The 25,259-nt window shown below is 40.0% G+C and overlaps 2 protein-coding genes across 2 annotated transcripts; both read left to right on the forward strand.

The window, feature by feature from the left end:
* The first annotated feature begins 9,312 nt into the window (after positions 1–9,312).
* On the forward strand, positions 9,313–18,226 carry LOC104809778 (protein MODIFIER OF SNC1 1-like). The gene is made up of 11 exons (XM_010535856.1): positions 9,313–9,576; positions 10,100–10,166; positions 10,820–10,903; positions 11,012–11,056; positions 11,137–11,491; positions 12,547–12,649; positions 13,292–13,354; positions 13,598–14,273; positions 14,586–15,080; positions 15,162–15,417; positions 15,517–18,226. Exons 2-11 carry the CDS (start codon positions 10,138–10,140, stop codon positions 17,797–17,799), a joined length of 4,389 nt encoding a protein of 1,462 aa, XP_010534158.1. The 5' UTR covers positions 9,313–9,576; positions 10,100–10,137; the 3' UTR covers positions 17,800–18,226.
* Positions 18,227–19,819: 1,593 nt separating this feature from the next.
* LOC104809771 (UPF0496 protein At3g57100-like) lies at positions 19,820–21,298 on the forward strand. The gene has a single exon (XM_010535847.2). It carries the CDS (start codon positions 19,902–19,904, stop codon positions 20,916–20,918), a length of 1,017 nt encoding a protein of 338 aa, XP_010534149.1. The 5' UTR covers positions 19,820–19,901; the 3' UTR covers positions 20,919–21,298.
* Positions 21,299–25,259: the final 3,961 nt, after the last annotated feature.

The following is a 25,259-nucleotide window of genomic DNA, read 5'->3' on the forward strand; positions in this document are numbered from 1 at the left end:
AAACTCCTTTTCATGCTCGTTTCGGTCAAATCTCGTTTCCATTCTTCGGATTCTTCACGTATAAGTCCATCTCTAGTGGTGTGTGACCTTGTAGGCCCATTCTAAGTGGTAGTGACTTCGGAACCTTTCCCGAACCACAAGTCATGGTTAGCCTCTAGCATGACGCCATGATCACCCATTTAGAATTGAGTTAGAGATAATCTAACCAAGGCATTAACAGCTTGAATTCTGATCCTTTGTCTCACGATATCATAGGTTCAACAAGGGCATGGTTTGAGCCACCCTTCAAGTTCAACCGCTTTCTCGTATTGGCAAATCGACTAATAAAATAGATGCAACTTCATCTATAGCGTGGCCACGCGTTTTTCATAGTCCGACTTCCACGAGAGGGCCCAGCGATATCTCTCCTGTTAAGGAGGTGACAAGTCCCATATTGCATGTCTACTATCTTCATATGATTCGTGAACGTATCTGATCAACGCCGTTATAATCATCCGGTTAAAGATGACGTTTGACGCAGTCAAGACACGCCACTCCTCATATCAGATACTCTAGACATCTCAGGTATGAGGATACAAGAACGAACTGTTGTATGAGATTCAAGTCATGACTCTGTCCATGTGACAATCTCATGCGGGTCATCTAGTCACTCGTTCTCAACGAGTACCCATGATTGTGATCTGCATCCAATGCATTGATCACACCTCATGCTAGTCTTAATTCATCATTGTTCCCACAACAATAATTGATCAGGGAGTTTAGAATCATTCTCTAATGATTCAAGGATACCGAAATATAACAAACATGTCAATCATATAACAGAAAAGTAATGCATTCATAAACCAATTAATTAATATAAAGTCAAAATATCATAACACGGATCATCCTAGAGCATTACAACCAACAATATATTGTATGTGAAAACATTTGGTATGATCCTGTTCTTATCCATCTTTCTGAAAAGGTTTAATGCATCATCTATATGTCCACATTTGAAAAGACTATTAATAATCATACTATAAATCACGACATTGACCTTAATGGGCCTTTCCTCCATCTTCATAAGCAAATACAAAGCTGTAACTGAATCTTCCGCCTTACAAAACCCATTTATAATAGCACCAAAAGTAAATACATCTAGTTGGCAACCTGTCTTTAAAATTCGATCAACTAAAGCCGCTGCCTCAGAAACTTTACCTTGGAGACAAAATCCATTGACCAAAGTAGTAAATGTTACGACGTCAGGTTTATATCTATCGTTTACCATTTGGTCAACCAAACTTAGTGCTGCAGAAACTTCACCCAGGATATAGAATCCATTAATTAGGGTGTTGAACGTGATAACATGAGGCTTATAGCATGTTTCATGATCTTCCCCAAAACTGAAAGACCTGAACCCATTTGATTTGAGTGGCAGAAACAGTTGATGAGAATACTTAAAGTGTAGCTACTATGTGAAATCCTGAGCAAATCCATTCGCTTGCAAATAGAAACCACAACATCATGGTGTTTCATTTTGATGATTCAACTCAATAGTTTACTGAAATCAACCATTGAAGGTAAGGGACGAGACTGAACCATTTGATGGAACAAACCAACAGTATCGTCGACAGTACAACCATATAATCCACATCTCAACCTCTCTTTGTTAGACGTTATGCAGTCTCTAACACCAGAAAAAGCCAATCTCTGACAAAATGAAACAGGAGAGCAACGCAAGACATTGTTCAGAGTAACTTTCTCCAAGAGATGAGTTTGGGCCAAACCCGATATAAAAGCAGCCATTCTCCGAACCATTGTCGTCACATTGGGTTCAACGCAAGAGATTCAAACAAAAGACAAAATCAGAAATCTGACAATTTGCGATTTTGATTCTTCTGTAAACCCTCAACCGAAGCGGCGCTGCGCTCACAGCGGAATCAACCAAACAAATATGTTTAATGGAACAAATTAGGCTTTCAATATTTTATTTGTTTTGCTAATTTTTTTTTACAATATTAACAATATCAATATATTATACACGCGGTAATGGAAAAAAGGTCTACGAAATTGCAAAATTGGCTCTCAGTAAAATTCAGCCATTTGAATATTTACAATTTTTTCATTTTTTTTACATACATAAGTATTTAATAAACATACAATTGTATTTTTTAAATATTTAAATTACAAGTGCTTTCAGATATATATATAACATAAAAAATTATTTATATATATATATATAATTCAGATATGTGCTTGCGGATGGATGAGATCATGGGCACATGTTTTTATATATACATATCTATATATCTTTACCAACATTTTTGTATTGAATGTACACTCAAGATTATGCACAAGACACACAAGCACTAAACACAAGTGTTAGAGTTACCTAACAGACTCTCTTGCAATGAAAATCTCTAAAACCCTAGAAACCAAGTATCACAATATCAGATTATAAAAAGAGAACGATGCGTGCATATTATATATATATATATATATATATATATATATTGTTTAATTGTGGGAAACATTTTTTTTGTTTAATTTTTAAATTTTTTTTTCCTTTGCGTATGATGTGAAAGCCTCATTAGAGGTGGGCGATCGGGTCGGATCGGGTTATTCGGATTCGGTTTTTTCGGATTCGGGTTGTTCGGATTTGGAATATTCATATCCAATCGGTTATATAATCTTAATCGGTTCGGTTCGGGTTTTTTCGGATTCGGTTCGGGTTATCCAAACAAATATTCGTAAAAAAAATACATGAAAGGTCTTATAGAAAATTAAAAAAAAACAACATTCATGTTATTTGTACCAAAACATGAATGTTGTTGAAATCGCATCCTAAATTCCTAATCTATCCTTAAAAAATACAATTTAGATTACATGCTAAAAAATGCAATTTGGATTTGGACTCTTATGAAAACATGGGCAAGTAACAAGCTTACAGTGAGAAACTCGACGAAGTAGTGGTAGAGAATTGATGTAAAAAGAACCAAAAGCTTGTATTGAATCTGGAAATTTCAATACAGACTGGGAATTGATTAGCGTGAACTTCCCCCTCATGCCACCCTTTACAATTTCTTAGCTAGCAACAAAAAGCATGAACTTCCCCCTCACGCTACCAGAGCCTCACTCGCAGAAAAAACTGCCCCCCACACAAACAAAAAAGGAATATTAGCTAATTAATAGGTGATCGATGCATTCCCATAGCCTGTAGCTCTAATCACATTGTCCCCGTCGTCGAGCCAGCTCATGCATCTTCCTCCTCTTCTGTTATGCCATTGCTCCTTTCTGCTTCCTCTTCTTCCTTTGCATTTCCTGGAATTTTGTTCTTCTCCCCTGCGCTTTTCCTCTTTCTGACGTATGCCCGGAAAGGTATATCAAGTAGACACGGCAGGGCTCGACGGAGACACGAGGCAAAGACCGACGATTCCAGTAGCAGAAGGAGTGCTCGACGCCGACGGAGAGGCTTATTGGGATAGCTTATGTGTTCCGCAAATATGGGAAGTTGTTATACAAACAATTTCGTTTCCTGTTTTGTAGCTTAGGTTAAAACGATAGCCTTCTATATGTTTATTCCCAAGAATAACTAACCGAGCCTTTCGTCGTTCAATCGAGCCATCAGATCGATACTTAATTCGATAAATCCATTTGCAGCCAATGGGTTTCTTAGAAGGTGGCAATGGTTCTAGAGTCCATGTGCCGTTTTTCTCCAGCGCATGCAATTCATCGCGCATTGCAGATCTCCAACGTTCATCGTGAACTGCTTGTTTGTACGTGCGGGGCTCGGTTTCTGTATTAACCGCAGCAAGGAAAGCCATATGCAATGGCAAAAGTCTGTTATACGAAACATAATCAACAATCGAGAATGTTGTACCTGATGAAGCTGAGGATGAAAACGTCGATGTTTGCATTGCGTTCGTCTCAAATTGCTTGAGCAAAACATTCGGAAATCTTTGGCGATGGTCGCATCCAAGCAAAATCTGATCAGGTGGCGAAGACGTATCTGGTCGAATTTCTGTATCATTTTCAGTCGAAGTTGAAGACAAAAGCGGCTGAATTTCTGCTTGGGACGTCGAACCAGAGTCTGTATCAGAGGAATTGCTAGTAGGATTAGATGTCTGGGCCTGAGACGTGTTGCTCGATTCTGCACTAAATTGCTGTTGTGCTGTCGAGTTTGGCGATGTCGATTCAGCCCGAGAGGAGATGATCTCGTCATAGTCACTGGGAGATAACGAGGAGGAAGTCGGCAGCATTGTCAAACCCGTGGAAGGTGTGGTAGTTTCCTCTGTATATGGAAATCTATTTTCGCAGAATATTACATCCCGAATCTTCGATCCGACGTGGTACACCGAGAATTTGCCACTGACCTATGGGATTATCTCAAACGCAGATTTGAGAAAACAACAGCCCCTCGACTCCTCAAGATCCGAAGCGAGCTGGCCAATTGCAAGCAGAACGGAATGACGATTCCATCGTATTTTGGAAAGCTCACTAAGCTCTGGAATGATCTGGCCAACTTTCGATCATTGAAGGTTTGTCGTTGTGGAAGGTGCACATGCGACATTGCAACTGTACTCGAGAAAGAAAGAAATGAAGATCGACTGTTTGAATTTCTCATTGGTCTGGATGAACCGAGATTCAACATGGTGAGATCCAATCTTCTTTCTCGACTTCCTCTCCCAACTCTCGAAGAGGCGTACAACACAGTGATTCAAGAGGAAGATACTCACCGAATCTCGTTTTCATCTGACGAGAAAGCAGAGGTAATGGCATACTCTGTACGAACCGATTCGAAACCCAAACCGAAAATGGCTGAGCGCGTTCCAACTAACAGAGACGCAACCACAGTCTGTTCCAACTGCGGGCGAAATGGATATGCTGCTGAAAGCTGTTTCAAATTGATTGGTTTCCTAGAATGGTGGGGGGACAGACCCCGTAATCGCGCCGGCCGAGGAAGGGGAATCTCTGTTCCCTCAAACCCAGGAGTTCGAAACCGAATGCCTGTGGCTCGTGCAAATTCTGCTCAGGTAACCCCGAATGATGTTGTATCTGCTTCCTCTGTTGCAGTTCATTCAGCAGACAGAGACATTCTCGCCGGCATAACAGAGGCTCAGTGGAAGACTTTAATGAATCTCCTCAACGGCAACAAATCGGATTCCCCCGAAACTGTCTGGTATGCCTTCTATCATCTCTTGGATTTTAGATACTGGTTGTTCTCAGCATATGACGGGAATTAGATTTGGTTGCATGATCCCTCTCCGATCTCGCCTTGCTCAGTTGTTCTTCTGGATGGTCGACAAGTTTTGTCTGTTGAATCGGGTTCTGTTTATCTTGGAAATCACCTCAGAATGACGAATGTGCTATACGTTCCTGGTCTACATACCAACTTAATCTCTGTTTCGCAACTCCTGGCTGAATCTGATTCTTATGTGACATTTGCCCGAACCTTCTGTCTCATCCAGGACCGCACTACCAAGACGCCGATTGGAGCGGGTGAGTTGAAAGCGGGGCTTTATCATTATTAGAAGTGCAGCGAATTTAGCAGTGACGCGAGTAACAGATTCTCATTCGTTTGACGTGTGGCACAAACGTATGGGACATCCTTCATCAACCGTTCTTGCGAAGATTCGAAGTTTTGATTTTGCAGATGATAGTTATTTTGCTAATAAGCAATGCGATGTATGCTTGCGTGTGAAACAAACAAGGCATTGATTATGATGAAACATTCGCTCCGGTTGCGAAGTTGGTTACAGTAAGAACATTTCTTGTTGTAGCGTCGGCTCGTCGATGGGACGTTCATCAAATGGATGTCCACAACGCATTTCTACATGGAGACCTTGAAGACGAGGTCTATATGAAACCCCCACCCGTTTTTCTTCGGAAAATCCTCACTTAATCTATCGATTGAGGAAATCTTTATACGGATTAAAACAAGCTCCGAGATGTTGGTTTGCTAAGCTTGGTTCTGCTCTTCGCTTATATGGCTTTGTTCAGACACAATCGGACCATTCTATTTTTGTGTTTGACAAAGGAGGCACACGGATACATGTCTTGATTTATGTGGACGATCTTCTTGTTACGGGAAACTCACCAACATCAGTCAAGGAATTCAAAACCTACCTCGACACATGTTTTCACATGAAAGATCTTGGCCCCCTGAAGTATTTTCTCGGCATAGAGGTTGCTCGCAATCCCTCGGGCATTTATCTATGCCAACGGAAATACACATTAGATATCCTCACTGAGACAGGTCTCTTGGGTGCTAAGCCGGCTTCATTCCCGCTCGACCAAAATCACAGACTTGGATTGTCTACTAGCGAACCTCTGCGGGATCCAGAGCCATATCGACGACTTGTGGGCAGGTTGTTATACTTAGTCGCAACCCGACCTGATATCACTTATGCGGTCCATGTGCTATCTCAATTCATGCAAGAACCACGCCTTGATCACTAGGAAGCGGCTCTCCGAGTTGTGCGATATCTGAAACTTCGGCCAGGGCAAGGTATTTTACTCCGCTCGGACTCTGATCTACGTTTATACAGTTGATGTGATTCTGATTGGGCAGGCTGTCCTACCACCCGAAAATCGTTGTCTGGCTGGATTATTCAACTCGGGCAATCGCCGATATCATGGAAGTCGAAGAAGCAGCACATCATCTCTCTCTCCTCTGCGGAAGCTGAGTACCGGGCGTTGTCTGTCACCACATGTGAGTTGTTGTGGCTAAAGGGATTGCTTCATTCTCTCGGTGTCAGTCACCAAGTCCCAATGGCGATCCATTCCGACAGTCAATCGGCGCTTCAAATTGCAGCTAATGACGTCTTTCACGAACGCACCAAGCACATTGAAGTCGACTGCCATTTCCTCCGTCATCATCTCAACAATCGAACCATTCTCCCAAGACACGTCTCTACTGTCAACCAACTCGCGGATATCTTCACCAAAGCACTCGGCAAAAAAGAGTTCGATCGGTTTCTCGACAAGTTGGGCATCCATGACATATATGCTCCAACTTGAGGGGGGTATTGGGATAGCTTATGTGTTCCGCAAATATGGGAAGTTGTTATACAAACAGATTTCGTTTCCTGTTTTGTAGCTTAGGTTAAAACGATAGCCTTCTGTATAAATTGCTCTGTACGTGCTCTATATATTCAAGCCATATTGTTTTCAGATCTGGGTTCCTGATACGTGACAAGGCTCATGTTCGATTCTAGCAGCAGAGAGTGAAGACCCAGGCGAAAAGAAGCACAGATTGGCGGAACTCGACGGAGAGAAGCTCGTCAAAGATTCTACCAGCAGAAGCAGAACTCGACGCCGACGAAGAGGAGAAGCTCGACTTCGATTCCAGCAAAAGAAGCAGAGCTCGACGCCGACGGAGAGGAGAAGTTCAGAACTCGACGGTGCTGGGCGGAGTTGGGCGGAGCTGAAACTCGAACTCGACAGAGGGAGACAACCCAGCAGACTTAGTTTGTGGCTGTAGAAGGAGATTCAAATGAAAGAGATATATTACCTCTAACCCTAATTAATTAACCTTAGTTTTAATTTATTTTGGTTTAATTGGATAACCGAACCCGATCGGTTATTTACCCGAACCGAATCGATCCGATCGGTTATAGAGGTATACCGTCCGATCGGTTATTTTAACGAAACCCGAACCGATCCGAAAATCGATTAATCGGTTCGGATATACCCGAACTCGATTAACCCGATCCGGATGCCCACCCCTAAGCCTCATCATATGTTCGGTTGGTAACGAATTTCGAACACTTAACATTAACATTAATAGATCTATTGGGATTTTAAATCATGTAGAAATTTAATATTTCTATTGGAAAATTTTCAAAGTTTAGTATTTAATATATATTAGTTTCCCTTGAACTAATAATTTTTACATATATTTTATCTTCTACATGTTACATCTACCAAATTATTATTTCCTGTTGATAAAAATACGTTACTTATGTCTTATATTAATAATCTAACCACAATAAAATCATACGTGTTACACTTACTTCGTGGGTTCTATGTACATTACATAATTTTCGATCATTGTTAACGATAATAGAGTGTGTGTATATATATAATTAAAAAACAGAAGAAACATACCTCCATATCTTCTCAAATATATATATATATATATATATAGGTTAATATATTGTTTATTATAATTCGAAAGTTTACCAGTTTTATCATCGGAAAATGGAAAAATTCATACAAATGTCTTTTTTCAAACGGAGACGCAAACTTGGATTGATCTATCTTTATCCTATTTATAAAAAAAATCTATCTTTATCCTATGATCTAGTCTAATCTTTTATCAAAATATTACACGAGAGATTTTAAATGATCGAATAAACAAGATTAAAGTTTTACATTTTAGAATTGATGGGAAGTAAAGAGTGGACAAAGCTTTGAATACCTATTGATTCTTCATATTACTTCATTAATTCTCTTGTGGATATGGTGTAGTATTTATTAGATTCAAGTCCCAAAAAAATAGGAAGGCAACAAAAAAGAAAAATCATTAACGGATAAAGTTTGTCTTAAATTTCGATTTAGTTCTGTAAAATTCAACCAATCCAAATAGAGTAACGTTCCAATCAAAAACAAATGTCATAAATTTATAAATTTTATAAAATCGAAAAATCAAATTTAAACTAGTTACTTACGTTAAGGGATATAAAAATTATAACAAAAACAAAAGTTTCCTTAAAAACAAAAAATTTTCAATAAAAATTGAACCTAAGTTAACAAGTTTAATATAAAAAATTTCGATATAATTTTTTCAAAAAGTAAATAGAAAATAATTAAATAAATAAACGAACGAACCCCCTAATTATATATGTAATAATATATCAAAGGACTTAATGTCTTTAAAGCAGGCGGACAAAAGGCCTTCGGAGACGGATTTGTTCCATTTATCGAAACATTTTTAAATTAGAAAATAAAAGAAATTAGTGAACCGTGCCGACCTGAACTTCGCCCCTCTCTTGTTCGGGGTTTTTATCCAAATAACCCACTTCGCATCTATTTCAGTCTACACGATCGAAAAAAAAAAATTTCAATTTTAACTCACTTTTCGGTTAAAAAAGTCCGAACGGATATAACTGATATACAAATAAAATAAGAGAGATGATTTTTTTGCCACCTTTTTTTAGAATCAATTGTAACTATATTTAGAATTAATTACGAAGTCGTAATAACGAAATTATTTTCGAACGGATAAATATCGTGTATTTATTAAGGGTAATTTCGTCTTTTCAAAGAAAAAAAATGTGTTATGTTTTTGGCGGTGTACACGTTAAATGGATGAGACCCAATTGCTTATTTTCCCCACTTGTTCTCTCGATCAAAAGAAACAAAAACTTTGAACGGAATTTTTTTTTTCACTTCGATTCGTTTTTTCTTGGCAGATTCCTCATTTTCTCAATCACTCTCCTTCTTCGGTTTCAATTCCACACCCGGTGAAAGCGATCCGATCTTCATCTCTCTTCCCACGTTGTTCTTTTGATTCCGTTTCGAGTTTTGCCTAGTATCTAGGGTTTACGAGGGTCGTCGAAGGAGGTCGGTTTATTTTCCCTTTTCTGATCGAAGGTAAGTGGTTTCGCTATCTCCATTGTTTACGTTTGTCGCTTCTGATTTGGGTTCGTTTTTTGGTGGAATCGCGAGGTACAATGATGGTGATTAGTGACGAAAAGTTTGTAAATTCATCGAGTGAACGTTTGTGATCCCTCTTGAAGTGATTAGTTGTTGATATGGGGCGTGAATTATGTTGATGAATCCTTATGTGTATAAGGATCGAAGTTCTTGGATTCATAGGATACTGTGCAAATGTTTTGGATTTTGGGAATAAATTCTGGTTCTAGAAAATCAACTCAGTTAGCTTCAACATTAGCTCTAGCTCTTCATGTGCATGAATTTGCATAGGCACTTAGGTGGTGGCTATATAATTTTGATTTCTCTTGTTTTTTGAAGCAATTCGATTATCCAAAAATTATCAGGTGAGTGATTTGAATAGCTTAGTTCTCCAGGGTCAGTTCGGTTTGATCCTTAGGATTTGAGTTTTTCTAGATAGGAATGTTATTTATGTATATGCTTTTTCATGTCTCGTATACAGGTTTGAGGCTTGGATGGTTCTGTAGTAGCTGCTGAATAATGACCTCTAGCACAGCAGGAGATCGAAGGTTCCTTTCTTTAATTATAAATCTAAACCTTGTTGTAAAATTCACCGTGTTTTCACACAATGTTAAGATTTTTTGTCAAACAACAACAGTATCATCTTTAAGACATTGTTTTTTATGTCTGGAATACTTCTTTATGTATTGTTTACTGGTTATACATCAGTGTTTTCGACATGGGCATATCATGCTTACTGCTGAAATATAGAAGCAATTTTTGTGGAGCTAGGCTATATATGTAGCATACAATGATTGCTACAAAGTCTGTGTTAGGGGCCACAGATGCAAGGAACTTAGGATTTGGTGCTTTTCTTTGTTTTTGTAAGCTTGTTTGGTTGATGGTCAGCCTAGACTTGATCTTTACTAGAATTCAAGTAGAATTTGAGACCGCTAGTCTCACTTTCTTCAGCGCTAGGATTCTGTAAGAGCACAAGCTAGTTTAATGCAGGAGAATAGCTGAAAAGTACGTGTAGAATATGTATTAACGCAACTTCTGTGAAAGCTGAATGTTATCTTGCCTTCAATAAAACTCAAATGTAAATGTTTTATTATTTAGGTCTTTTACTGCGTCTATTTCCTATGCTCACTTTTTCATTGATTTTTTTGGTTGCTGATTATGTCTTTAACGACAAAAAATCACCGCTCTTTACGATGGTCAGCCGATGGAGTACTGCAAGAAGAAGTGGCATGACTATACTAGGAAAGATTGCAGTCCCAAAACCCATTAATTTACCGAGCCAAAGGTATTTAATGAATACTTGGTCAAGTTAATTATGCTCGCTTTATTTTTTTGATGTGATATGCTCATCTGTTATTTAGTTAGTACTAATCACTTTTTTCTGCCATTTAAGGTTAGAAAATCAGGGTCTTGACCCAAATGTGGAAATTGTGCCTAAGTAAGTTTATACACCTCTAAATTTTTGGTCCCTCAAATCTTGTAGTTTGTTAATTTTCTCTTTCTGGCGGATAACTATAGGGGAACCCTTAGTTGGGGCAGCAAATCATCTCTGAACGCATGGGGTTCATCGCCATTGTCACCACGGAATGAAAGCGGTGGTTCTGCAAGTCATCTCAGTAATCGTTCTTCTTCTGGTGGAACTTGTACTCGACCATCAACTGCTGGTAGTGATAGAGCGCATGAATCGTCTGCTAATGCATGGAATTCAAACTCTCGGCCTTCATCAGCGTCTGGTGTGTTACCATCTAATCAGGTTGGGCCACTGCGTCCGAATAGTGCAGAGACGAGACCTGGTAGTTCGCAGTTATCCCGCTTTGCTGAAGCTGCGCCAGAGAATTCTGCAGTATGGGGCCAACATACGGCAGAGAAGTTGGTAAGGTTCTTCACTTCAGATAATTGTCTTTGTTTGTCAACACTGCCTAGCATATGCATTAACTATAATCTTGGCGTTTCCACTTTGTTTGTTGAGAGCTTAGTTTGAAAAGGCACGCCTAGACGCTTTATGCGTGCCTTGCATTCGCTCTCTCCGAGGCGTGAGATGGCCTGAGAGTAAAGCTGTGTCGGAGATGAAGACAAATGGATCAGATTAGATGAATAGGGACAAAAAAATCAACACAGTAAGAAAGAGAGGAATACGAAATGAGGGAGCGTGTAGAAAATTAAATTTTTAATGGTGTTAGATGAGTCACGTGAACATCATAGAAACCGTGACCCATGATATCAATAAGATATAAAACAAATATAAATAATAATATAATTTTGTTTAAAATATTTAGAATTTATTTTAAAACTTTTCAATAAAATATTTATGTAAAGTTTATTATTTTATTAATTTTTATAAATATTCAAATATTTAAATCAATTCTCATTTTTATAATTATTAATTTTTGCAAAATGATATATTATAAATATATATTTAATTTATTTTCATTTAATTTTTGTTACTTAATAATAAAAATTGTAATTTGGGATCAAGACGATGTTGTTGTTGTAATAATAAAAATTGTGATGATATGTCGATCTAGATTAGATATTTTAAAAAAAATTGATATTATTTTTTTTTCGGTTGTCTATTTTTATTTTTGCTGATCTTGAACATTGAATATTAAATGTTTTGCATTTAAATAATTTATAATATATATATATTTCATATATTTTTTTAATATATATTAACTAAAAGTTTTTTTATTTCAAAATGCCATATTTTGTGGACAATTTGATGCTTGAGATCGATCATTCTTCAAAAACTATAATATTTGCGATCGTCAATATGATTTTGTAAACCATAATCTAAAACTAGTAGCTGTGATTTGGCATAAAAAACATTAAATCAAATAGCAACTGTGTTTATGGATACCTCTTTTGATTAATTTTTGTTCTTTTTGTGTTTGAAATCTATCCTCCATTGTTTTTACTTGTTTTCTGCAGGGAGTTGATCCAGTAAAGAATTATGGGTTTTCTTTGACTTCTGGAGATTTTCCTTCACTAGGTGCTGAGAAAGAAAGTTCAGGAAAGAGCGCAGGACCACAAGGTATCATGCATTTAACCGTCAAAATTGTTGTTGCATTCTTTGTCAATGCCATCAGAGCGAACCACCGGAATTTTCCATAGAAACAAGGGAAAAAATATGTTTTCACCAGCATCTTACTGTAAGTTATCTTATTGCGCTGTTTGAGAGTTAGTTAACATCTCATTCACTTTTATAGTTAGCCGAAAATGTTGCGGTTTGGCTCGAATTAGCGTTTAGACCGTGGCTTGTACTTCTGTCTTGAAATTAGTCGGACCTATCTCTAGTAGTGCCTGTGCGAGTGTTGATAGGTTCATTTATTTCGATAACATTAACTAGGAGTTAATTCTTATAAACGCATCACTGTTCTGGGTTCATGCTTTGTTTTGTTTAAAGCAAATATCAAAAGGGTGGAGAATCCAAAAGGATTGTTCTTTAGGGCCGGGACAAGAATGCTTAAAAACTAAACATTTTGAGAGGATTGCTTTTCTGGCTTGGTGTTGGTTCACACTTCTTCGGTTCAACCTGTGCGGCACCAGTGGTGCTTAGATGTAATTTCTTAGGTCTTAGGATCACTTGGATTTTATATTGTGGATGGGATGAATTTTAGTTTTGTAAGTAGATTTGACTTGTTAGAGATGGTAGTTATGAACTATTTATTTGCAGATCATGGTCCACATGTTTGTCCTGGATCATCATTTGGAAGATCAACAACTGCAGAAGAGCAAGGTATAAATTCTCTACAAGGTTCTTGCTCTCAATTTTCTTTCTTGTCTTCATCAGAAGGGATGCAAGTGTACACATTTTAATTCAAAAGTTGATTATTTCCTTGTGATAAACTTTTCTGAGAGGGGCCTGGTCCTTTGTGCTTGTTTGTCTGGAAGCTTCTGAGGGATCATGTCTTTGCATTACCTGTCCATATTTCGTACACATTTTTTCGCCACATTCTCTAAGACCATATCCTGTTTACAGATGGCTTTCCTGCAGACGCTAATGTAAGGAGTGGAGAAGTCAATACGTGGAGAAGAGATCATCAACCGTATGGTGAAGATGGACCCAGGCATTTCATAGAGGAAAGGCAAATGGATACTCGTGGTCTTCAACCGTATCCTAATGCTAATTTTCCTTCTCCTCATCACTTTGACAGTTGGCGTGGCCCTCCAATGGGTAATCATCCAGGCGGTGTTTGGTACAGAGGGAGCCCCCCACCGTATGGACCCCCAGTTGGAGTTGGTCCTGGGGGCTTTCCGATGGACCCATTTCCATATTATCCTCAGGTTCCAGCTGCTCCTGGACACGGTACTGGTCCTAGGGGTGACCACTCTGCACATGGAGATATGTACACACCTCCAATGCCGGATTCTTATGTCCGTCCAGGGATGCCGATTAGACCCGGGTTTTACCCCGGTCCTGTACCCTATGAAGGCTACTATGGTCCTCCAATGGGGCACTACAACCCGCACAATCAGGATATGCCTTTTGTTGGGATGCCACTAGGTCCCTATGGTTATAACAAGCATTCGGGTCCAGGTGGATTTGGTCCGACTGGGAGGCCATTGGCGTCGGAACAGGTCGAACCTGATCACTCCCAAGAACGAGGACCATACAAGGTTCTTTTGAAGCCACAGGAGGGATGGTTAGGGAGCAGGCGGACAAAAGGCCTTCGGAGACGGATTTGTTCCATTTATCGAAACATTTTTAAATTAGAAAATAAAAGAAATTAGTGAACCGTGCCGACCTGAACTTCGCCCCTCTCTTGTTCGGGGTTTTTATCCAAATAACCCACTTCGCATCTATTTCAGTCTACACGATCGAAAAAAAAAAATTTCAATTTTAACTCACTTTTCGGTTAAAAAAGTCCGAACGGATATAACTGATATACAAATAAAATAAGAGAGATGATTTTTTTGCCACCTTTTTTTAGAATCAATTGTAACTATATTTAGAATTAATTACGAAGTCGTAATAACGAAGTTAAACAGAGTTCATCTTCAAACTGTGACAGGAAAGCAGAAGTCAGAAATGATAGAAATATGGAGTCGAGAAGAATATTTGTCAGTTCAGAGACTTCTTCGCAGACCTGGGAAGGTGGTTCTTTTGACACTGTCAAATCAAAGTTGCATGATGAACAAGTATTGCTTGAGGCTGGTGGTGATATTCAAACTAGCAAGGAAGAAAATGTTGCCCCTGGAGATCCCAGTTTGAGTAAAAAAATAGAGGGCTTAAATGCAAAAACCCGTACTGGTGATGGTCGGCAACATGCCTCCTCATCTGTCTCCAGTAGCGACGACGAGCAAGGGAGCAAACGGCGTACAATCAGCTCTGAAAGTTCGGTAAAAAAAGTTTCAACAAGAAATACTCGAACTGTTCAAGATAATGATAGCAAGGGCCGAGGCTTCTATGGAACGGGTGATCAAGCCGCAATTAGGAACCCTGAACAAGCAGCCATATCCAGGTCAGTTGTGATGGATCAATAGTACTTTGGTGGTTTCTGCTGTGCTATACGTTGGGAAAAATTTAATGTTTGTATGCACAGGAAACCTGCTCATGGGACTCAAGGCAAAGCGGATCATCAGAGCAAAGGAAGAGTGATCAATGAAGACAGTGATGGTTGGCGAAAGAAAGCTGCTGTTTCAGGCTCCTCCAGAGCAATATCATCTACAAACCCGGAGAACTTTGCAAAAGCCCATATGGGTGACCCGTTGAATACGGATTCCAAGCATAAGCCTGTGCCTGATCCTCTATGGAAGAAAGAGGGGGAGACTTTATCTACAGATTCAAGTGATAGCCAGGTAGAAACTTTCTTATGATTCTTGTTATTATTTTTTTCGTCTTATTTTTCCACTTTTCCCCTCTGGTTTGACCGAAAGTTTGACACATTATGTAATCAGCGTTTTAGGATGAGAGAGTTGGCCATGCAGCGTGCTCTACAGCGCCAGAAAGAGGAGGAAGAAAGAGCAAGAGATCAGCGGGCTAAGGCTCATTCAAAACTAGAAGAGTTGAATAGGCGCACCCAAGTAGAGGAAGATTCAGCTAAGAGCGTGGAAGCTGCATCTTGTGCAACCGAGGATCCTGAGTCTCTTTCAACTGCCCTTTTGCCATCAAGCTTCAATTTGGTAGCAGGCCATGCTGTGCAACCATTCCTTGAGGCAAAAACCACATTTGGAGATGAAATATATGAGGAGCCAACTGGGGAGATTAGAAAGAGTGATGTGCAAGAAGTAACAACTTTAACCGAGGATGTGATAAATGCAGATCCCATTCAAATGGATAATTTTTCACGTGTTCATGATGGTGGTGCCTTAAAGCAAAATCGTGTGGGTTATAAGCAGAAGCAGAATGTCGTTTTTAAGAAAAAAGTGGCTGGGAACTCTCATGCTACTGATACACGCGAGGCAGTTGTTGGTGTTCCATCTCCCGATGTTGTCAATGAAGGTGTACTAAGCTGTAACACAGATACGCTTGCAAGATCGAGCATGACAACTGAGTCAACCTACCCAAAAAGAAAAAATAATAGGAACGGTAAGAAAAAGCTTAGGGTTGAGGAGACAACAACAGATGGTAGTACTTCAGGACATGTGGGAGAAGAAACAAAATCTAAGGATGAATCAATTGAGACTGGTAAGGAAAAGGTTGCAGAAATGCAGTTGGGATCGGACTCAGTTCCATGTCAAATGGATTCAAAAGAGTCAGGTGATCCTGCTGAGTGTATCACTTCCTTGGCTAATGAGGGGGCAGGAGGCAGGGCAAAGAATCTGTGGAAATCTCAGCATTCAGGTAGGCCTCAAAGAAATTCACAGGGGAATAAGCTCGCTGAGAAGTTTCATGGCACCGATGCTGTTGTCTGGGCGCCTGTGCGCGCACAGCAGAAAGCTGATACCCCAGTTGAAGCAAACCAGAAATGTGTGGCTGAATCTGTTTCCTCTGCAAAGAGTGGGCAACAAGTTCAGAACAATTCTAAAAGCAAGAGAGTGGAGATGGAGAGATATGTACCGAAGCCCATAGCAAAAGAAATGGCTGAGCAAAGTGTCAGTGAAAAGGAAGTAGCTGCTCCAGAAACTCCAGAAAATGCCCAGAATGAAAATAGTGGTTCTGAAGGTACTGAAACTCTCCACCATTCCGATTCAGCCATGGAGAAATCTGGATCTGTTTCAGAGTCGAGGCATGGGAATGGTAGGCAGAACAAACATGGTAGAGTGCGTGGATCATGGCGCCCGCGCGGACCTGTTGGATCGACTAAAGCTTTGGAAGATGGGCAAATTGTAAATTCTGATCAGAATGTGCAAAGAACAGTGAATTATCATCAACCCACGAAGAAAGACATAGGTTTTGTCAGAGAGCAAACCACATCTCATGATGATGAATGGGGTGATGGCTGGAATATGATTCCTGAAAATCTGAACTCCACAGCGACTGCTCCTCAAGCTGTTGCTATTGGAAAGGATCAGATGACCATCCACAACATGCAGCAAACTTTCAGAGGCAACAAAGGTGGAGGAAGTAACTATGGTGACAACAAAAAAGCCAATCGTCGAGTTTCTAATAGAGGTTATGTGCAGCATTTGGGTTCTGGTGCAAGTCAACCAGATTCGCCGGGTGCTTCGAAAGAAAATCATGGTACCGGAGGAGATCAATCATCTTCTCAATGGCAACCGAAGAAGCAGACACCCATTTCCTCGGATCAAAAAGCAGACAAGTTCGGTGGATCTGAAAGTACAAGAGTTGAAGCTGGTAGAGCTAATGAAAAGGATACACCTGGTGATGGGCAACAAGGGTTCACTAGAGAATGGAGGACGACACCACCTGATAGACACGCTCGGTCTCAATCCCAAGCACCAACAAATAAAGATGTTCATTTAGAGCAAAACTCGAATTCAGGGTTCCCCAAGAACACAAACCAGTTTCGACATTACGGGAGGGGTCATGACTCCCGAGGAGATTGGGGTTCAGCGGCGCAAGATGATTTGCACCGTCAGAAGCCATTTTCAAGCAGGGATAGGCCGAGGCAGAATTCCCATTACAAGTACCAGCCTGTTGGTAATGCAGGCCAAGCGAAAGAGAGTTCTCAGACCTCGGGACCAAGATACAAGGAGAAAGTGCACGGCTACCAAAGGCATGGTGGAGAAAGGCTATATGAACAGCATAGAGGCAATGTTCGGAGAGACGAGTTATGATTGGTGGAGACAGCTTCTTTCTCGTTAGATTTTAAGCGCGGGTACGTCATTCCCGTTGCAATTTTTTCAGTTACTCTGATGAAGGACTCGATTTCAGAAGTACGTGTAACCGTCTGTTGGCTCCATTTGGTGGTTGCCCGTGTAACCCGAGCAGCAGAAAATATAACTTGCTTGGTGAGAGGTAATATTTTCCAAGTCTCTTAATTTGATAAATGCATTCTGGACTTGAGCCTTTTCGTGTGAGAGCAATTGTGTTTGGCAGTGGAAAAACTATCTGAGTCTTGCCTGTTTCTTTGATTCGAGTCTCTGTTGGCTTCTCTTTTTCCCTGGGCTTTGTGCAGTAAAAGCAACTCACACATGAAGAGTTGTGATTTATCTCACACTGGGAATTGTGTAGCATAGTGGAATACAATCTCCTTTGGGTTAATTTGCTTTAATTGTATGCTATTTTTTAAACCTTGTTTTGCTGATCAGAAGCTGATGATAAAAGCATGGCGAGAAAAGAAAATGTGATTTTTACTTGGGGTGGGGACTTCGATTTCTGGAATTTAGTTCCGATCCGAAACCGAACCGAATTAAACCGAATAACGTTCAGTTCTAATTTGGCACACTTTTTATGGAATCGAATGAACCATTTACGAACCGAACCGTATGAATATTGAACCAAAATTCGAATCTCACACTAATATATCTGTAAATATTATAGTTTGATATTTATTTGGTATTTATATAATGGTACTGTTCCGAATCGAATCGATACTAAAACCGAACAGAATCGAACCGTTTAATATTCGGTTTTAGTTTGGTACACTTTTTATAAAACCGAAAATACTGTTCCTGAACCGAATCGCTTGAATACCGAACTGAAATCCGAAACGTCCACCCCAAATTTGACAAATGGGTTTCATATCCATGAAAGGATATGGTTGAGCATCCTTTCTTTCTTGTTTTCACCATGTGAATTAACACTAGATATTGCTTTTGGTCGGTACATATTTCTTCTGAACTCTTTGGTTTAGTAATGACTGTTATGATTTTAGTTTGGATTAAAGGCATATAATAAAAAGTGTCCCAATTGAGTGCTCTACAGGTAAGTTAGAGGGATATCGTATGCTTGCAATATATAAAAAAATACATACAAAGAAAATAGGGATAGTCGTCTAAAGAAACATGAATTTTCAAAAGAAAAAAAATTGTTCGATAAGTTGGTAAATTTTGAAAATTCTAAAATAATATGTTCTATTTCGTATATAACTTTAATATTTATTTTTAAAATTAAAAATATTTTACAAGAGTTAAATATCTATATTTTTAAAATTTCTAGTAAAGACCCAATATATTTTAACACTTAATATTCCAAGTAGAATTCATCAATTATTTAAAAGTTCGTATATTTGCATATGAAAGTTTAAAATATTGATATATTTATAGAATATATATATGGGAGTTTTTGAATAAGTTTTTGTGTATTACTAGAATTTGTTTTTGCAAGAATAATAAATATAAACATACACACAAAATATTATTCCACCTTCAAATACTCTCTTTGATCTCGAGAGAATCAAAATTATAAAAGTACGAAAAACTTTTATATTATAGTCGTATTCGAAATATTTTGATTTAAAAAATTATCTATGATTCTTGTATTAAATTTATGTTTCCATTATTTGTAATTTGGATGTCATTTTTATAAGAGATATTTGTTATGTAAATTTTTTGTCTAGATTCGTTTTCTCAGCTGTTCTCATAGTAAATTTCAATTGGATTATTCCTTAAGTTTGGTCACGTTTCAATAAAATAATATGTAATTCTATTAGTTTTGTTTTAATTAATCAAAATGGAAGACTACATGATAGAGAAAGTAGGAGGTTTTATATCTAATTTATTTATTTTTTAAATAAAATTTATTAGTGATTAATTAAGGGCAGAAAAAAAGGAATTTTTTGCTTGCGTATTAAAAGACCACAGAACCGCCCCCGTCTCCAACGGCTAACATTCCTCTCTCGCTCTTGTTCTTTGCTCTGTCTACGACTCTTCTTGTTCTTGCTCTGGCTGGTCTGTTCCTGCTGCTCTTTTTCTTTGGTTCGAAGAAAAATCACGGAATGAAGAAGATTTCAAGTGTCCGAAGCAGAATCTCTGTCCTGGCGGTGTTGAAGAGACAAACGTCTTCGTCTCCTTCTCTTTCTTCTAGGGTTCCCAATGAACCAGAAAACTCCGCGGGTAACAATGGCATCAAGATCTTAGCAATGTCGCACGATTCGCTCAATAAACTCACCGGCTGCGTGGACGACATGAACGAAGATGTCGGAAAGCTCCTCTTATCTTCCGAAAGAGATCTTCCGAAGAACCCTAATCTTTTCAACCTCATCAGCGACTTCTTTAAGACAAACACCGAATTGTCCGTTTTATGCGAGGCTCTGAAAAAATGTCTGGAGAAAGCTCATCGTGGAGAAACCCTAGTTCTGGGAGATTTGTCCGATTTAATGGAGGAACAAAGAGTGTCTGGAGGAGAAGGGAGTTTCTCGAAGACTCTCCAGAATCAGAGGAGCTTCAAAAAATTTTCCGCCGACGACCCTTTCGCCGGAGATTTCACCAGACTTTTCAAGAACTGCCACGGCGATCTCGTCAAGATGATCGAGAAACTGAATCAGACGACGAAGAAGCTTAACAGAAAACTCCGGAGGGTTTCGATAGCACTGTTAATTGCGGCGGTTGCCACCGTGGTCATCTCCGCCGTTGTGATTGGTGTAACGGTGGCTCCACCGGTGTTGGCGGCATCGGGAGCGGCCGTGTCGTTCGTGCCGATGGGATCTCTGGGTCTGTTCATTTCATCGATGTGGCAGAAATCGAGGAATGTTCTGAAACGCCAAAAAGCGGCGATTAGTTCGATGGAACGAGGGACATGCCTCGCATTGAGTGAAGTCGCGAAAATCACCGTTTTGGTGAATCAGTTGGAGGATGTGGTGAAATCAATGGAGGAGACGATGGAGACAGCGGCGGAGAAGAACTCGCTGCTGAAATCGGCAATGAAAGAGGTGGAGAAGGAGAGTTCCTCACGTACAAAAGCGCGATCAGCGTTCTGCAACACGAAGCCGGGTGCGATGAGGATGCGCATTTGAGTCGCGACGTTGCTCGCGAGAAGATAACCAAATATTTGTCATGAAGCTTTTTTGTATCGAATGGGCAAATGGCGGTTTCTGCTGAGAATCTGTGCCTCTCTCTTCATCTCGCTCCTCCTTCTCTGCCAATTTCTTCACTCGGATCCGACCCAAGGCCCGTTCTTTTTTTGTGGGTAGACCCGGAAGCGGTTCTCTTGTAATGGGAAGAGATTTCAACTGGGTTTTGGTTGGATTGTGAGAAAATTCTGGAAACAGAGAGAGTTTTGTAATCTGGCTTCTGTGTCTGCTATGAATAGAAGCAGAGGATGTAAATGATAAACATGAAAAGTTTGGCTGCTTTTGAATCATTGGCCATAAGACATCACCCATCTTATGTTGCCTTGCCTCAGGGTTCTTGTGTATTTTTCAATTACTGGAAGTCCAAGCTTCTTAGAATGGAATAGCATAGGAAGTTTTGCTTGAAGCGGCAAGGGTAAAGTCTTTCCTTCAGAAAGATTTCGATAGATAGAAAATTGTTTGAAAAGTTTGTTGGGGTTTTTACCGTGAATCACGAGAGAACCCCTTATTTGTGTGAGCAGGTTAGGATGACAATATTTAATAAAAACGGAAATTTAAACGAGACAACCGATTTAACGTGGAAAACCTCCTCGGTGTGAGGAGTAAAAACCACGGGACCGTAGTCCACCCAAAAATCCACTATAATCTCAAATTTCCGGGTTACAACGTCCACACTTCAGTCTCCAATAGACAAGAGATACAACCGAGACTTCAGAATATTAATCCAATATTCAATCTCAATAAACCCGAAAGAACAACCTGTAACTTAGGCAGCAAGCTAACCCCGTAACTTATGATTCCGGCAACCAAATTCCAATTTCTCCGTAGAAATCAAAAGCTCGGAGGGTCTAGAATAAGTATACCGATTTTCAGCTCAAATGAAGACGAGATGACCATCCGAATCTCCAAATCACTTGGACATGTGCTGCTGGAAACTCCAGTGACGAACAGCTTCGGTAAAAACTCCGTTTCTCCGATTCTGATCGTTAGAATCAAAATCCCACCGGATAAAATCTAGAACAATGAGTGTAGAAGCTCTCCTCCAAAATTCAGATCGATCGGACAAGAAATGAATATCCGATCGAAGACTTGATCACAGCTGCACAAACTGTTTTCTTCACTCTTTCTCCCCACTCTTTCTTTCTTCCTCTCTTTTCTCTTGCTTGGATTTCTTGTGTTTGTGATGATCTTCCCTGCATCTTGAGCTCCCTATTTATAGGGAAGAAAAGCTTCAAATTAATGATGAAAAAAAACATCATCATTTTATCCACTTTGAAGCCATGTTCAAGAACAACTCATCCATGTCCAAGAACACTTCACCCATGTTCATACAAGGTGTACACAACTCATACACATGGGAGGAAAACCCCACAATTCTCCCCCTCTTCCGACTATGTGGAAGAGATTGCCATCCCGGCAATCTTGCAACAAACATCAAGTTTTCCTCTCGGTAACGCCTTTGTCATCATATCAGCTCCATTATCATCCGTGTGAACTTTTTCAAGTTCAACCTCCTTCGAATTTATGACATCTGGTATCCAATGATATCTAACATCAATGTGCTTCGATCTTGAATGAAACGTCTGATTCTTTCCAAGATGAATAGCGCTCTAACTGTCACAAAACAAGATGTACCTATCTTGTTTATAACCAAGCTGCTCAAGAAATCTCTTCATCCACAACAACTCCTTACAAGCTTCAGTTGTGGCAATGAACTCAGCTTCAGTGGTAGAAAGTGCAACGCATTTCTGCAACTTTGATTGCCATGACACAGCTCCGCCCGCAAAGGTTATCAAGTAACCCGAAGTAGATTTCCTTGAATCTGCATCTCCCGCCATATCTGAATCTGTGTAACCAACCAATAAAGGTTTGTCACCTCCAAACATAAGTCTGAAACTGGAAGTTCCTTGAAGATATCTCAGAATCCACTTTAATGCATTCCAATGTTCTCTTCCTGGATTAGAAAGAAACCGACTGATAATCCCAACGGCGTGAGCAATATCTGGTCTCGTACAAACCATAGCATACATCAAACTCCCTAATGCAGAGGCGTATGGAACTCGTCTCATGTCCTCCATCTCTGAATCTGTACTCGGACTCTGCTGACTGCTCAATCTAAAGTGTGATGCAAGAGGTGAGCTCACAACTTTAGATTTCTCCATATGAAACCGTTGAAGTACTTTCTCAATGTACTTCTCCTGTGACAGATATAACTGCTTGTTACTTCTGTCCCGAACAATTCTTATCCCAAGAATTTGTTCGCTAGACCAAATCCTTCATAGCAAAGAACCGACCAAGTTATTTCTTCAACTCCATTATCCTCTCCATGTTCTTGCCCACAATCAACATATCGTCCACGTAGAGCAGCAAGATGATAAAATCATCATCAGAAAATTTCTGCACAAACACGCAATGATCGGATGTCGTCTTCTTATAGCCATGCTCCCCCATAACTGATTCAAACTTCTTGTACCATTGCCTCGGTGCTTGCTTCAATCCGTAAAGACTTTTCTTCAACCGACAAACATAATCATCTTTGCCCTTCTCAACAAAGCCTTCAGATTGTACCATGTAAATCTCTTCCTTCAAATCACCATGAAGAAAATCCGTCTTCACATCCATTTGCTCAACCTCCAAGTCAAGACTAGTTGCCAATCCCAAAACAACACGTATGGATGACATCTTCACAACCGGTGAAAAGATCTCATCAAAATCAACACCTTTCTTCTGACTGAAACCTTTTACCACCAGTCTAGCCTTGTACCGCGGATGCAGACTGTGCTCTTCATGCTTAACCCTGAACACCCATTTGTTAAGCAATGCTCGTTTACCCTCTGGTAGCTTCACCAACTCGAACGTTTGATTCTTGTATAAAGAATCCATCTCGTCATTCATGACCTTCATCCATTCGTCCTTGTGTTCATCTCCGAGAGCCTCATCAAAATTCTCTGGTTCTCCCTCTTCAGTAAGTAATACATACTCACTAGGGTTATACTTCGTTGATGGTCTCCGAGCTCTCTCAGACCTTCTCAACATTGGTGAGTCTTCGGTAGTTGGCAACTCAACCCGATGGTCTTCACCACTACCGTCATCAGTCTGTACGGGAGCATCTGTACCAGGTTTATCACCTTGAACCTCACCTTCAGTAGAATCCTCAACTGTCGTTCGAGGAATCATCTCTGAGTCGATCAAACCACTGCTATTCTGAGTTGGATTTTTGCACTTCTGAATATCCCGAATAGTTTGATCCTCCATGAACACAGCGTCTCTGCTTCTGACGAGCTTTTTCTCAACTGGATCATAGAATCTGTATCCCATTTCATCCAGACCGTATCCGATGAACATACACTGCCTCGACTTCGCATCCAACTTCGACCTCTCATCCTTAGGAATATGAACAAACGCTTTACACCCAAAAACCTTCAAATGACGGTAAGAAACATCCTTACCAGTCCAAACCTTCTCCGGAACATCACCATGTAACGGAGCACTAGGTGACAGGTTCAATACATGAACCACGGTGTTCAAAGCTTCTCCCCAAAAGGAATTCGGCAAGCCTGATTGAGAAATCAGACAACGAACTCTCTCCATGATCGTCCTGTTCATCCTCTCTGCCAACCCATTCAACTGTGGTGTCTTCGGCGGCGTCTTCTCATGTCTAATGCCTTGTTCACGACTATAGGCATCAAACGGTCCAGAGTATTCACCTCCATTATCGCTTCGGATACACTTCAACTTCTTTCCAGTCTGTCTCTCCACCAAGACCTGAAACTGCTTAAAAATGCCCAGAACTTGATCCTTAGTCCTCATCATATACACCCACAATTTTCTTGAATGATCATCGATGAATGTGACGAAATATGATGCACCACCCATTTATCTCGTCTTCAATGGACCACACACATCCGAGTGCACCAAATCGAGAATCTCCGATTTTCTCGAAGGTGTAGAAGACTTAAACGCAACTTTGTTATGTTTTCCCGCAAAACAGTGATCACATTTCTTCAGATGTAATCCCGAGACTCCTTGTAGAACCTCCTTCTTCGCCAGTACAGACATTCCTTTCTCACTCATATGACCAAGTCTCTTGTGCCACAACTCAATAGCATCTTCACTCTCTAAGGCATTAATGATATCCTTAGAAAGCTTAGCGTGCATTAAGTAGAGTGACGAAGACTTCGTCCCACGAGCCACAACCATGGCGCCTCTAGTAAGCTTCCACTGACTTCCACTGAATGTACTGCAGAAACCCTCATCATCAAGTCTTCCCGCTGAGATCAAGTT

This window comes from Tarenaya hassleriana, unplaced genomic scaffold (assembly GCF_000463585.1).
Source record: "Tarenaya hassleriana unplaced genomic scaffold, ASM46358v1 Cleome164, whole genome shotgun sequence".
Classification (NCBI taxonomy): Eukaryota; Viridiplantae; Streptophyta; class Magnoliopsida; order Brassicales; family Cleomaceae; genus Tarenaya; species Tarenaya hassleriana.